This window comes from Heloderma suspectum, chromosome 4 (assembly GCF_057233095.1).
Source record: "Heloderma suspectum isolate Gila_16-S chromosome 4, 16-S_ref, whole genome shotgun sequence".
NCBI lineage: Eukaryota > Metazoa > Chordata > Lepidosauria > Squamata > Helodermatidae > Heloderma > Heloderma suspectum.
This window is the reverse complement of record NC_139461.1, coordinates 114,287,678-114,303,832: the sequence shown is the minus strand read 5'-3', so window position 1 is coordinate 114,303,832 and position 16,155 is coordinate 114,287,678. Positions and strand designations below refer to the sequence as shown.

General features: G+C 43.2%; 1 protein-coding gene across 2 annotated transcripts in view; it reads left to right on the top strand.

Moving 5' to 3' along the window:
- The window catches only part of EXOC2 (exocyst complex component 2), a 111,561-nt gene extending 102,451 nt beyond the window's left edge, over window positions 1–9,110 (top strand). For both annotated transcript variants that reach the window (XM_084850468.1, XM_084850469.1), the window contains exons 24-28: window positions 292–347; window positions 744–866; window positions 2,369–2,430; window positions 5,895–5,954; window positions 8,322–9,110. In XM_084850468.1, coding sequence (XP_084706594.1) covers window positions 292–347; window positions 744–866; window positions 2,369–2,430; window positions 5,895–5,954; window positions 8,322–8,415 — 395 coding nt within the window. In that variant the 3' untranslated portion in view covers window positions 8,416–9,110. The remainder of the gene's footprint in view (window positions 1–291; window positions 348–743; window positions 867–2,368; window positions 2,431–5,894; window positions 5,955–8,321) is intronic.
- Window positions 9,111–16,155: the final 7,045 nt, after the last annotated feature.

Genomic DNA, 16,155 nt, shown 5'->3' with positions numbered 1-16,155 from the left:
TTCTTTTGAAGAGGAAAGTAAAGGATGCCAGATGAAACTAGGAACGTCTGGCTTCTTTAACCTTTTGCTATAAGGAAATGTGCCTTTCTCCATTTTGCTTTCAAAAAGGAAATAGATTTGTGGCGGTGTGGTTGGGGGAAGCTTTCACTTGCTGTAAGCTGGTACCATAGGCTTTAAACTAAGGAATGAGAGGCCAGCATGGCATGAATAATTATGCCAAGTGATCGACTCTTTCAGGACAACAGAATGAAAGTGACCGGCTGTTTTTGTGTGTGTTTCCTTTAATTACAGGTGTCAGAAACTATCTGAAGGAAGCCTTAGTACATATAATTGCTGTACATGCCGAGGTGAGACTATTTCAGGTTATTCACGATTAGAGCAAAAATATATAAGTGGAATTGCAAGTTCATTCTTCAGGAAAAGCAAGCCTTTTTCAGTGCTAAAAATAATTCCAAAGAAATGTTAGGCTGGACGATACCCCAGTCGTCAATTGGTGGGTTGTGACTGTGATCTGACATAAGATGGGCTGTGCCTATCAGCACTACACCTATCTTTTAGAAAGAATGCGAAGGAGTGATCTGAACAGAATGTTTTGTTGCAGCTTCCCACTTGTTTTACTTATTTTTTTTATACCTCTTTTGGGTCAGTTATGGTCTGCAAGAATTATACAGGAGGGAAAGTCTTATTTAACAAAAATTAAATCCAGGCTTTTAACATTGCGGTGTTTAACTTGAAATCTGCAGGTATTCACCATCTCAAAAGAGCTCGTACCCAGAGTGCTGTCGAGGATTGTCGAAGCAGTTGCTGAAGAACTCAGCAGGCTGATGCAGTGTGTTTCATCCTTCAGTAGAAACGGTGCTTTGCAGGTAGTTGAGTTCTGGAAATAACTGTTGCTAAAGAAATATAGTGTTTCTGTGCTACAGACTTACAGTGATTCTTTCTCTGCTTCAGACTTAGGGTGCTATCTTTTTTCTCCTTAACTGACTTTTTGTTGGCTGTGGGGGAGGTGGAAGAAATTATGGGAAAATACAGGAAGGTTACAAATGAAAGATGACATCTGGACCTCCTGTAAAATTCTGTGTTTCAGACAGGGTATTTGCACAATAAAAGACTTACCAGGATGCACCACTTAGATTGGTTTAAAAGTCATTCATTCACCCCAAGGAGGCCTGAGAATTGTAGGGGGGTGTGTGGTGGGTGTGTTGGATGTAGGGGGGGGGATCTTAATAGGACTCTCTGCAACCTCACCCCATGATAATTCCAGGTATTCATTGGGGGAAGCCATGACTGTTAAACTGGTATAAAGAGAATACAAGTTTATAGTGAACATAGATCCAGAGATACCTTCCAGAAGCCTGTCACAGGCATATTCGTGCTGAAATCATCACATATAGTATCTGTGATGGGAAGATGAGATGGATGCATTTCTGGATCAATCTGAAGGAAGATTTGTGTGTCTGGCTTTCACAAAGAGATATATGTTACGGCATATTCAAGGAAGTGCTTTTTGCTCCTGGGGTGAGGGATGGGGTCTTTGGATCCTGAAAAGCTCCTTGTTTGTCTAGCATTTATTAATCTGTGTGATTTTTTATGAAGTCACTCTGGAGAGATACAGCTTGTGCTTCCATATTCATAATAAGCATCTGTGATAGAAATAAAAGCTTTCTTTGAACTGAAGAAAGCCCCCTCATAGTAGTATGTTGCATATGCCATCTGTAATTCTAAAGGTAAAGAGAGCATTCTGGAATATATATTTAAATCTCTGAATTTATTTCTGTTTTGGAAACCTATCACAGCACAATAAGATGAAGTGGGCATCCCCAAATGTTCGTGCCCTTTAAAACCCTTAACGTCACTCGCCTGAAAAGTAGCAAATGTGAAACCCGCTAAGGGGAGAATGAAAACTACGGTTGTTGATATTCTTCAGCTGGAAAAAAAAGAAAAGAACAAGATGCATATTGACAGATTTCACTCTCTTGCACTTCCTTCCTCTTTGGTAACATTGTGTATTAAGAAGCCAGAGCCTCCCTAGTAAAAAAAAAAAAAAAAAAAATGAAGTACAAGTAGTTTTCAAGAGACTTATTTTACAGGACAGAAAAGAACTTCAAGAATCAGTATTTGCAGTTTTTCCCTAATATTGAGGTTTCCTAATACTCAGATTTCCTGAACTTCCCATATCTGTAGTTGGCCTTGCAGCCATTTCATGATTGATGTTTCCAGCACAGGAAACAAAATGTTCTCTAAATGCTTGCTGCTGCACCACCAGAAGCTACATTTTGTTTGTGTAAACAAGACTCCAAGCCTTGTGAAATCAGTGGCCGAAGATATAAATATATTTGTGTTACACTTGAACTTCCCTGTCCTCCAGGCTCGGCTTGAAATTTGTGCACTGAGAGATGCCGTAGCTGTATTCCTCACGTCTGAAAGCAAGTAAGTACGAAAAGGCTTACAGAGTGTCAGTTAACAGTTAAAAGTGTCAGCAAATGTGCACAAAACTAAAAAAGGCCTACATAGTGTTCTCACCTGGGTAAGAGAGTCTGGCAACTGGGAATGCATCTCCTCCTGGATAGCATAGAGGGTCCTTGAAGCAATGGCAACATCCAGGGAAAGAGACTTCCCCAGACTAGAAGGCCTTGTCTCACTAGGCAGAATGCAGTTTTCTTGGGAATTCCCAATGAAGAGACTCCAAATCTGTCATCCAGTTGACTTAAAGACCTCCCCCCACCAAAAAAAAAAGAGAAAGGAAGTCTATTCAGGGAAGAGGTTTTAGACTCCTAATTCCTTTTCTTTTTCCTTGATGACTGCTACATAGGTGTAAGACGCAAAGCATGTCCCTTTCTGTTGGGTGGGCAGGGGCTGCTTGATGCAGAACTGCATCTTCCTAGCCAACTTTCCCTTCCCCCTTCCCCTGCCAATCTCTACAGCAAGAAACATTATTTAGCATGGCTCTAGCTGTCTCAGCAGCTTTAGCATGCATGTGTACACAGGGACACACCACCAAAGCACCACGGAACAGAGCTAATTCTGCGTGTGTTGGATAAAATGGCCTGGGGTTGGCGGGGGGGGGGGGGCAGCTGGGTGTGATTTGTTTATCACCTTGGTCACTCCAGGATGGACCAGTTAAACTCCTCCAGAGAGAGGCAACAAACCCCAGAAGACCAGTGGATGCCATGAATTCTCTCTCTGGGCAGTAGCTTGTTTAGGTTTCCATATCCATCCACACACCCACCCCGCTTTCTCCCACCATGATCCAGCAATTCTAGATTGGATCAAGAAAGCAGTTGTTTACAAAGCCGCCCCTAGCAAATCTAATAAAAGGAAGTAAAAGTGCAAGGCAGGATGCCGCTCTTACTGTTGTTCCCACTGCATGCCACAGTTGTGGCAGGGTAGGCTCCAAGCCTTCCTTGGAGAGAGAGGATCCAGTTCCTCATCCAAATCTAGTTTGCAGGTGAGCGATTCAGACTGCCTGTAGAGAAAGAGAGCCACTTCTCCATCTAGCCTTTTTCCAGTCCATCTGTCCTCCATCAGAATATTCCAGGAGACCCCCCCCCCCCGCCCACCTAAGCAAGTTTTTGCTGAACCTGCAGGTCACCTACATCCCTCAACCTGGGGATTTGGCTAGTCTGACCTGTTCCAGGTTTCTAGCAGGGTCAGATGCTTCAAAGGAAGGTGAGCTCTTGGGGGAAGAGACCAGACAGCTGGCTGAGTCAGGGCTGGCTTTTCCCAACTGAATATTTCCCATCCCTGCTACTCAGGACCCTGCACACCCCTCAGCTAGAGCCCAGTGCTCCTGAGCCAGTTGCTTCCCAAGACGCCCAGGCCAGAGGAGAAAGTTCCTCTAGTAGAGGTACCTGTTGCTGTCCTAAATTCAGCTGTCAGGCTGCTGAATTCTACTACTGCTTTGTCCCACTACTTCTACTGATGGAATTGATGGTGCCTTGTGTGAACCTTTGGTGACATCTGAAGTAGCTTTGAGAGCAACTGTTACTAACTTTTTGTGTGCCAGGGACGTGGTTATCTAGGCCAACAGCCTTGCAGCCACCTTGGAATGATACAGAGATGGTGGTATCTGAGGCAAGTGAGAAGCAAGAGAAATTGGAGGTTGTGTTGTATAAAGGCTTTGACACTACCATGCTGTAGGAATAATAATGCCTAGCTAACTCCCAGATTGCACCACCGCACCAAATACCTTAAGATGTTCTGCATTCTGCAACATTCAAAAGGAATTTTCCAACTTCAATCCTTAAGAGTGTTTCTTGTTTAGCAATCCAGTCAAACACATCTCTGTCACCACTCACATTACTACCTTTGACTCTTGAATCTAAGAAATTTGTAGCTGTGTGAATTGGCCGGGTAACAAAATTTCAAAACTCTGCTTTTAAAAGTATTTCACTCATAATTCTGAAGTTAATTCATTAGACTTTGATTTTCAGTTTTCCCCAACATTTTCGATTTTTCCATTTCAAGCTGGAGGAGCTTGAAATGTCTTGTCATTTCAAGACAGGAAAACTCTGCTCTCTTTCCAAATGTTCCTGGTTTTTCCAGCCTTTTATTCATATATTCTTCTTCCATCATGGCCCTCTTAGCATGAGGCAAATCTTTCTAAGAAGGCTCAAGCAATTGCTTGGGAAGACACCCCACTGTCAGCACCATTTTTGCATATGTCTCGATTGTGCCAGGAAACACAATCACTCTCTCTCTTTCTCTCTCGCACACACACACATACCACTAGCATCTGTGTAATCTAGATAGCATTGTGAGCACCAGTGGGAGGCTCGCTCTCTTCCTGCTCACTTTATGTGCTTTCCAGGGTGGTGTGAATGTACTACAGAGAGAAGAAAGGATTTTGGCAAGAAACCCCAGAACTGGAAACTTCCGGTAAAAAGACAGGATTTGTTATAGTTGGGGATTCACTAACAGGCTTTGATTTTTTACTTACTTGCTTCCACAAAAGGTTACTAATGCTACATATTCATCTGGGTTCTTCAGGAAAGATCCAGGGTGCTAGTTTCCAGACAGCAATCTTGAAACAATTTGGGGTCTGACTGGGTAACTGGAATTACTGGAAGGGTGGTTCTTCATTCTACTCTAGGCAGCTGGCCTCCATCTGTAGCAGAACCATAAATTATGATGTTGCTATAGTTGCTGCAGTGCACATGACCTGTTCGTTATTGAGTTTTGTCTAATTTTGAAAATGCATTACCTTTTCCCTGTTTTACAAATGTCTAATAGAGATTTTTAAATTATTTGGCATTAACTGAAGTTGGAAGCAATCCACAGTATGGTTCTTATTATCCCTTTCCTACACATCTGTCAAGAAACAGTGATGAGAGAGGCTGTTGGTTCATTTTGTTTTGATCAGCATTTTTCTGTTGGGTGCAAAACTCTGCTGTCGCCTGAAAGCAAAGGCTCCATCATGCCATCTTCCACATTCTTTCTGTAAATGCCCTCCATATTTTACACACACACACACACACACACACACACACTTTATTAAAGGACAAGATGTGGAAGCTTTCATAGAGAAGCGAGAGTAAAAAATTAAAATGGGGAAAAAAGACTTTATAGTCAAAGTAAAAGTGAAAAGTGAATAATTATTTGACTGAATGTTTATGCTCCTCTTTATGAAGTAAAATGCAACTGATATTGCATTCAGTACGCATGCACACAGAATGCTAGCCACAAAGCACTGTGGGAAGGTGTTACAAATTGGGGCGTTTCACTAATGTTAATGTGTTCTTTGTTAATTTGAGAGGGTAAATTTTTGAGGGAATGTGCATTCTTACACAAGCTGCATAACTGAAAAATAGGTCTGCGCATAAATATATGTAGAGGTTGGGAGTAAAAAGTTTTTCTGAATCTTGTGTAGGATAAGCATATGTTTAATGTTACAGCTCAAGCTTTAAGCAAGCTCTCGAAGCTTTGCCTCAGCTGTCAAGTGGTGGAGATAAAAAGTAAGTTTATTTCCTTGGTAAGTTAGAAGCTGTGTTCTGTGAATAGAGTGGTTAACACATGCCATAAGAATAATCGCTGCATTTCATATTTTTGGTCGAAGGCATGGCAGATTTGCTGCTGCTGTTATGCCACTTTTCCATGTACGCATTCTATATGGTCCTTATGTTCTTTATCTTGGCAAGAACTCTGTGCAGTAGGTTAGGGCAGGGCCCCCCAACCTTTGGTGAGGACCAAAGGTGGGCACATTTGGAATTTTGAGAGAGGAGATTCGTGGGCATTCTCACAAAATGGCTACCACAGTGGCGGGGCTTGCTTGTTCTTAAAATGGCTGTCATCATGGGCATGGCTGGTCACAAAGCACTTCTTTCCTAGATGGCAAACTGGTGAGACTAAAAGAAAAGTAACTTGACCAAGAACCTAAGAACAAGGCAGAGGTGGGATCTGAGCTCCAAAACACCGTTTTGAACCCAAATAATGATGATGGCAGAGGGCAGCATTTTAGTTTGCAGCATGCCAGCCTCCCAGTATTTTTTGTAATTAAAAAAATATAAAATAAAATAAAAATCAGGAGGAGCAGGGAGCCTGGTAGGCACCAAAAGAGGTATCTGTGGGCACCACAGCAGAGACCCCAGGGATAGGCTAAGAGTTACTGACTTAGTGCAACACCACAAAAGGAATTTCAAGGGTGAGCAGAGATTTACTCTTGGGCTTCCCACATCCGAATGCAACACCCTATCCACTTCACTGTAGTGGCACCCAAACCGGTATCTCCGTATTTGCCCATTGTGTTTAAGCTATGCAAAGTTGAAGGTTTTCCTTTAGATGTTGTAATTTCAGCAGACTTAAATTTCCAGATGTAACATTGGGATTTGGGTTGCTTCCAGCTGCCTCCGCATTGAACTCCAAGCAACGATTGGCATACCAAAAACACTGTTGAGTTTCCTACAACTTGCAGGCTCAAGTGTCGAAGGGTGATATTCGCTGCTGCCTATTTGCCCATATACACTGCTATTGCATCTGCAATCTCACCGCACACTTCATTGCAGCATTTCAAATAATGAATTCAAATTTATGGAATGATTTAGACTTGTTCGTGTTGCCAGTGACATATTATATTTAATATTGTCTTATTAAATATTGACTGTGTGTGGTTGCTATACTAGTACCCATTTCTGCAGGGTGTTATTGAGGAAGTAGATACTGACATGTTTATGTCTTTTACTTGCTGGCCCTGGCAAAGATTACACAGCTGTGGAGTTTTACTGCAGTTATTAAATACTACACTTTTTTCAAGAGGAAATTGGTAGTGGTTGCCTAAAAACTAACTTAACCTTTTAAATATAAGAGTATGTGGTTTCTTCTCTCTTCTTTCCTAGAGTTTTGAGAGTTCTACTTCTCTTTGCCCCTTAATACTTTATCCTTTAAAAAAAAAAAACTTAAGAATTACATTTACCGTTAAAAGCTTTTTTTCTGGTTTGGCTTCACTATCTGCCAATATGAAAATCTTTTATCAGAATGTCTAGCAGATCTTTGATTTAACCAATGAGTAAACTTTGTAGTGAAAGGAAAAGAAGCAAGCACTGAACTAGAATCCAAACAAGGGTTCAGTTCCTGGTTGTGCCATACGGTTAGTGTAAACCAGACATTAACTGAGGCCATGTAGGTTAATCCATTGTCTAAATTTTCTGTGGCTTCTAAAAAAAAATGCTTATTTGCTTTTTTTAAAAAAGGCTAATTTAGGCTGCAACTTAAGTATGCAGGCAACTTAATTTAGCCTGCATATTTAACTGAGAGTAAGTTCTAGAATTGAGAGTACATTCTACTCCCTTCTAGGTAAGCAGCAAGGGCACCACTTAAAAACTAGGAAGGAACAATCATCTCCACTCTATTTTAAACCAGAAGAGATTATTCTTCAGTAGAACATGTACTATTATGAAATAGCAGCAATAAATGCTGTTAAAATACTGTTCCTGCAATTTTATTTTGAACATATCCAAGAGCAGGCCTTTGAACCTTGTGGTGAATCTTTCCTCAACCAGAAATCGTTGTGTATGTCTGGGAAACTGAAAAGGCACCCCTAGTAAGTGTGCATAGAGTTGGATAATGAGCTACATTCAATGTTGAGCTCATGCAGTGGGACTTTTGCTTTCCCTCCTCTCCCTTGCAGCCCCCTGCACCCCCAAATCTGCTCCAGGGGGTCTCCCAATGTCCATATATACTGTCTTTGTGGTGCATGACAAAATCCATTTACACTCCTACCATTTCTCTCCCCCAACCCCCAGTTCTATAAACTTTGGTTCTTTCCATGCCCAAAATGTATACTCTCCAACTAAATGAACAGCTTAAAATATTTTTCCTTTTAACAGGTTGCTAGAAGAGCTGCTGAATACATTCAAGAGTAGCATGCAGTTACAGCTAACCTGCTTTCAAGCATCTTCTTCCACAATGGTGAAGACATAAGGCAACTCTGAAATGTAATCATTTCAGGAAAAAGAAACAGTAAATCCCATCACTCTTGATATTTGTATTCGTTCTATACATGCCATTGTATTTTATTTGCTGTTCAGCTTGCTGACAACTGTATTTGTTTATTTGTGAATCGTGTCTCTTGAATCAGGACTCCAGATTAAAATGTCTTGTTAAGTAGCCTGTCACTCTACATTGCTAAAAGACTCATTGCCAGAAGGAATGTGGAACAGAAGGTTTCTTTTGTGGAGCGTGTCATGAAAATATGCCAAATGGCCAGTTTCGGATGGCAGTTTACTACAGCCTGTGTGTAACTGCTTGGCAAGCTGGTTGTATGCATTATCCTTCCAGACAGTGAGGAGAGTTTTACCACTGCCCTGTTTCTGTTTCTCCAGATTTCTACCCGGATACAAAAATGTGGTAAAATTCTCCTTACCGTACAAACTATTGGTTTACTGAATAGTGACATACACACCACGGTCATCCTCTTTACTCACCAATAAACCTATCTATCTGATGCAGATACACCATTTACCAGTGACTTCTGTATGATGATCTGTCTCAACCAGAGAGCACTTTGTATTACATCAGAACTCTGTCAGTAGGTGACTGTATTGATACCCTGCAGGACTTAGCAGACCAAAACTCTTTCATGGTTTTACTGTCTAATAAATCTAAGTATGCGCTCATGCCTTACTGTATGTCAAATCACATTAGGGTTGGGTGGGTCGCACGCACATACAGCTTTCTGAGCAACAAGGTACATGGACAAAACTTGAGAGGCTGAACAGGAGGTTGTTTCATCTTGCACTGATTCAGACTTGTGTTACCTTCAAGCTGGCATCAGCATCTGGTATTCTGGCACAGGGCCTTCCAGGAGTGACACTTTGTCTCCCCCCACCCACCAGTGCCTACTGCCACTTGGGCCTCTCAGAGGCAGCGCCACTACGGCACCTTGCAAGTGTGCTTGCCCAGCAGTGGCGCTGTAATGGGCCAGGAGCCAAGCAGCTGCCACTACGGTTAGGTAACTCCGCCCGTCAGGAGGAGGCTAGCAGTTGCCCCTTGTGCCTGGGTGTGATTATGTAATGGGCAACCCATTGCAGCACCGCCGTCACCGCCACCACGGAGTAAGCCTGCTCACACGTGAGGGGGTGATCAAGACTGGCAACTGCTGCAGCAGCAGCACCTTCAGTCCATCCGGTGCTGGTGCCAGGTTGGAGGGCAGGGGGCAGCCATCCCTAGGCCCCCAAAAATCTGACGCTGGGGCCAATTACTTTTCCCACACTAGATTTTTAAGTATAGATGTGTCCGGACTCAATTTGTTGCTGGAGGGGGTTGTTTTGCTTATCATACAGGAAGTTCTCAGATAACTTCATTGCCCATCGCCTTCCAGCTTCAATGCTTGTATAAAGTAAAAAAAAAAAATATTTCTAAGCAATAGTGTTCTGTTTGTACTGCTTTGTTTCCACTAGATTTTATTAGCAGACGGTCGTAGTTAATGCCTTTTCTACAATTTAAATGTAGGAAGAGAAGCATCTGAAAAACAAGTGTAAGAAAGAACCGGTTAATGCTTAAGGTATAGGGTTCCTAGATGCAAGCCAGCATGAGATCCAGTAGTGACTTCATCTTAAAAGGGGAAAGGTATAGTTGCATTTTCTGATTTCAAGGTATCTCTGCCATGGTTCTCAAACTATAATAAGAATTTGCTGAACTTCATAATGGCTAGCCAAAGATTCTTGTGTAGTAGAGGTAAAAATTTAAAATTATTAGACAGTACTTTAACTTAACCATTAAACATAGTTTGCTGACTGACTTTTTAGTAATGCATGTGGGCAAACATAACATTACTATATTCATGTTTGCCCAGACACTCACATAATTTGTTATGGTATCAAAGTCTGCTTTCCCATAACTAGCCCAATCTAAAATACATAAAATTGTAATTGTGAAATCTGGCAGTTATTTAAATATCAGTAACAGAGGAGTGGAGGGTTCAGCAAACTTGTTGATAAAGTGTGACAACCATGGGTTTGTGCTGATTTTGGTTTTGCTCTTTTCATTTGCAAAATGTACATTATTACATTTATATCCCACCTTTCCTCCAAGGAGCTAATGGTAATGTACATCTCTCTCTCTCTCTCTCTCTCTCTCTGTCACACACACACACACACACTCCTCAAAAGAATCCACTGATGTACATTAGGCTGAGAGAATGTGACAGGACCAAAGTCACCCAGTGAGCTTCATAGCTAAGTGTGAATTTGAACCTGGTCTCCCCAGTCTGCCTGACACTCCAGTGCCACACTGGTTTCCTTAATTTAAAAACAAATGGGGCAAATTTTTTATTAGCCTCATATCCAGGCTAGGGAGGGGTATTTTTGTCAGGATCACAGCTGGCTACAGAAGGGTTAAACGATGAGTCTCATGAAAATCAAGTGAGGGGAAGACATATTATTAGTTCCTAACAATGCATTTACCCTCAGATGTAGTTTGACCCTGAACGAAAGGTTAAACATGTATTTCTTTGGATACAGTCTATGGGGGAGGGGGAGTTCAGTGCAAGCCCCATAGAAATTGATGGAAACTGAACAAGAGCTCGCTCTCCCCCTCCCCCCCAAATGAAGAGCTCTGGCAGGGAACGCAGTAACTAGATGGGAGCAGGAAGTCCAAATGGAAATGGCCTTTTTAATGGTCTTTAGGCAAAGCTATTTATGTCAGATAAGAAACAAATGTGTGTAGTACGTAGATCTTGTGCCAGATACTGCCTGATAACCATTCTCTAGTATCTAGTTACATCATTTCTGGATTCTGGAATACTTAACTGGAAACATGCGTCTTTCCATGCTCAAAAACACATCACATACTCTACAACCATACAGAGGATTTCTACATGAGGCTAAAACCCTGCACCCTTACCAGGGCTTCTGATTCTGGATTCTTTGCTGGATTAAGGCTCCATTACACGCTCTTCCCTTTTTTCTGGGGGTTTCCTTTGTCTGCAAGTTCCATATGTTTCATTATACAGCCACTAGATGGTGCTGCGATATAGTGAGATTTCAGCAATATACCATTCCTTGGATCTTGATTTAAATTCATTACCACATTTTTGTCAACCTTAAAAAAGCCAGGATAAAGGTTAAAAAGGATGGGAGCGGCCTTGGAGGTTGACAACGTCGTGTAAAGGATCTGCAAACCTCTGTGAGTGAACAGCCATGAGGACATGATAAAAGCCTCATATAGAAATCCACATTCTCTGTTGTCCTCCTACCCTGCACTAGCACCCTGAGCTATGCACAGGGATATAAGAATCAATGAGGCTCAAATTTGTTGAGGTTCTCGGAGTTCCACCTTGCAGCTCAGTTCACTTTATTCCCATTCGAGAATGTGAGCTTCTCCCCACACCTCCAAACAGGAAAATTGCGCATTTAGGTGCACATTTTTTAAAAGCAGCACCCAAATACCTACTTTCCCCCCATTGACTAAAGGGTGAGAACGCATTATTTTTTCAAAGTGAATTTTTAAACTGTGCATTTTTCTAATGAATGTATTTCAAACTTGATTGTGTTGCAAATGGGGCAAATTCTGCTGCTTAATGAACTAAAATTAAATTCTCATTTGCAAGAGCTTGTAGCCCAAAGCAGGCAGAACTAGGTCCAAATCACACAGTACCAGAGCAGTAAGGGGTACAGCTTCCCTGTTGCTGAATTCCCCATTATTCTGGTAACACCTGATAGAAAGGATTGCACGGATAACACTCATGCTGATGCCTTCCCCTCAAGACCTACTTGATCCTGGCAACTCTGTGTGATTCCATCCTTCAAACGCTGAGCAGTGAGGGATCAAATCATAGTGGAGGCACACCCACTACACGAAACTCTGAATCAAGCCTTTTCTAAAGCTTGTCATTGGAGGCTGGAAGGAACAGCCCTGATAATACATGAAGAAGCTGCCTATTCTTGTTAGCGTGTTGCTATGTGGGGCTGGCACATAGTTAAAATGTTGTCATTGGTTGAAAACTTGCATGAGTGGTTCTGATGGATTCACTCACTGGACTTCATACATGGAGTCTAATAAAGGTAACTATGCTAAGAAAGAAAAACTGGACACCTGTTAACCTGCAATGATCACCTTTCTGCCACAATTAACATCTGTATGAAACCACTGGGGGAAGAAATCAGGAGGTTTGGGCTGAAGAGCCATCAGTATGTGGATGATACTCCGCTCTATTTTTTATTTCCATCTACACGTCCCAAGGAGGCTGTCGAACTCATGAACCAGCATCTGGAATAGGGATGGCGGAGAATTCCGCCACGGACCCTAATGAGGCTAGATTCCAAAGACCGTGGTGGAACAGGGCACTTGCCTCCACCTCTCTCTGGAATCTGTGTGTGGCCAGTTCCTCCGTGCTGTATCACTGGCTGAGTGAGGGCTAGCTAACTCCAGACGCAAATGGCGTAGTGGACGCCATTTGCAGTCGTAAAGCTGTTAGATTAATCTAAAGGCAGCCATTTACGGCTGCATTTAGGTTAATCTAACAGCTTTACGGCTGCAAATGGCGTCCACTACGCCATTTGCGTCCCTGTTGTTTCCTGCGATAGGCTAGCTCAGACGGATTCCGGGGGGAGGGAGGGATCGCCTCCTCCCGCAGGCGGATTCCCACCTGGACCAGCAGGTAGGGAATCCGCCCATCCCTGGTCTGGAGTCTGTTTGGGGGTAGATGAGGGTAAACAGGCTGAAATTTAATGCAGGCAAGACAGAGTTGGGAAACCAACTACTGTGTGGGTTGGGAAACCAACTACTCTGGATGGAGGTTTACAACTGGTCTTAGATGGGGTTGCTCTCCCCCCAAAAGACCAAGTGCACAGTCTGGGATTCCTCCTGGACTCTATGCTAACTGGGGAAGCCCAGGTGGCTGCAGTGTCCAGGAGTGCATTTTACCACCTCAGGCTGGTACGCCCTATCTAGAGAGGATGGACCTTGGCTCAGTTATCCATGCATGCAGTGATGTCCAGGCTGGACTACTGGAATGTCCTGTACATGGGGCTGTCTTTGAAGATGGTTCAGAAACCAGCTGGTGCAGAACGCAGCTGCCTGAATGTTAGTGGGGGTGAGGCGATTCGATCATATAACCCCTACACTGCACCAGCTGCACTGGTTACTGGTGTGTTTCTGAGCCCAATTTAAAGTGCTGGTTTTTACTTCTAAAGCCTTAAACAGTTTGGAACCTTCACCCATATCAGTCTGCCCACACTTTAGGATCAGCAAGAGAGGCTCTTCTCATTTGCCCACCTGTGAGAGCAGTTAGGTGGGTGACCACACAAGAGAGGGCCTTTTCCACAGTGGCCCCACACCACTGGAATAAGTTGCTATCAGGGGTCTGCCAGGCACCATCACTGCAGGCTTTTAAGAAGGCCCTGAAAACATACTATTTTATTTTGGCCTTCTCCTGATATGTTCGCTGCTGTTGCTGTTTTTATTGTGTTTTAAAGACTAGTGGTTTTTATTACATGTTGTATTATTGTACGCCACCTTGGGAGGGCTCCTGCCCTTAAAGGCAGCCAAGACATATTTTAAATAAATAAACAATTATACTGTAGGATAAGTGTGTCCTATATGCATGTTCATGACAATTAAAAATGGTCAGTTACTGGAAAAGCTTCTAACCTTGTAGCTGTGGGAAGTAAAACACAAATTTTACTCATCTTTTCAAGTGTTATGAATCACAGTTCTGGAAAAGGACTTGAGGGTGATCAAGTCCATCTTCTGCCCTGAAGCAGAATTATGCACACATTACCCCTTTGTTGAGCCGGATTTTCTCTTTGCAACATTAGATGGTGATCACTGAACCTTTGCTCTTGTTAGGTTAAATTCATACTGTAAGTTCAAGTCCTGAATGTTCACTACTCAAAGCAATAAAATGGTGGAGTCCTTTTTCATTGACTAAGGGAGCAATCCTATGGCCACTAGTCAGCAGCTAGACGGTCATAGGGTATCTGGTTTTCCGGGAACCAACCTCAGAGACAGCGCTCCAAGGTCATTTCCTGGAGAACCGACCTCCCCCCACTTCCGCACTGCCTCAGGCAGTGCAGAAAAGCCCCATGTTCCACACTCGCAAGAGGAGTGGCCAAAATGGGGCGTTCTGTGGTGGGGAGGGCGGAAATGCCTGTATGACACATCCTATGTGTGGTACAGCAGCCTCCTTCCCTGCTCCGTGTTCCCATGGCTGGACACCTGCAGTCGGCTGTCTAGCCGAAAATGCAGGGTAGGAGGAGCAATCCCCTCCTTGCTTCTGCCCTGCATTGGATAGGCAGTTGCCTCCCGAGTTCAGAGGCAGCCACCTATCTGCATAGGATTGAGCCCTAAGCAGCTATTTGCTTCTTTGACTTTGCTTTGCTAGGACTAGATCCTGGCAACAAAACTATGCATATTTCACACATCCTCTTTGTTAATATGGGTGTGGGGATCCAATCCAGTCCGCCAGGGTTCCCAGATGGTCACACCCCCAGCTTTTGTGCAGTTTTTTCCCCATTCTAAAAGGTTGGAATGTTTCCCATAAGACTGGGATCTCCAACGTGCCTGCAGACACCTCACTTGGCACCTGCCAGGCTCCCTGACCCTCCTAACTTTTATTTCTTAAGTTTTTTTAAAAATTGTAATATAAAATGGAGGCTGGTGTACTGTAAGGGCTGCCCTCCAATGCCATCTTTATTTGGGTTCAAAAAAGTGGTTTTGTGCTTTGGAGCTCAGCTTTCATCTCTGCCTTGTACCTATGTTCCTGGGTAATGTACTTTTAGTCTCACCAGCTTGCCTCCTGGAAAATGAGTGTTTTGTGGCCATGCCCACCGTGGCAGCCATTTTATGAATTTTGTATTTTTGGTCCCTTTTGCCTTCAGTCTCTCCCCTTTGCCTTTTTCCCCAACTACTGCTGGGATGTCCAATGGCTTCTCCAAAATTGAATTTTCACCTCAGGCTGAAAGAGGTTCTTCGCCCCTGCTTGAACAGGGAGACTAGAACCAGTGGCCGTCTGTCTTCCCCATCACTGTTTCCTTTTGCTCCCAATCTCAAAATGTAACTATCTCAACTTCAAAAGCATTTTTTTTCCAGAGTAGTTCAAATTCTGTCATGTTAGGAAGTACTAATTGTGGATTCATTGGCAGATGAATGTTTATGGCATGATGCTCCAACATGAATTGTTTCCACCCTGACTGCTCATTGGAAGGACAGATGCTGAAGCTGAAATATTTTGGCCACCTAATGCGAAGAGAAAAGTCACTGGAAAAGACCCTGATGCTCGGAAAGATTGAAGGCAAAAGGAGAAGGGGATGGCAGAGGATGAGATGGCTAGATAGCATCACCGATGCAATGAATATGGACTTCAGCACACTCCGGGACAGAGCGTAGGACAGGAAAGCCTGGCATGCTATGGTCCATGGGGTCACGAAGAGTCGGACACGACTGAACAACAACAAATGCTTTAAAATACTATAAACTTCTTGTCACTTGGAAAAATATGGCTAGTTATTTTACACACACTGATCTGGTTCAGATGATCACCGTGGGTTAAACAAGCCTCAGTGGCTTGATTAAGCCACAGCACATGCCAGGTGACATTTGCCTAATCACCCGCCCGGATGTGGCTTGTCGTGTTGACCGAATCCAGACAGCATGGCTTGTTGGAGGGGGAAACAACCCTCAAATAACTCAACAACAGCCATGGGCTCATTCACTCCTAAG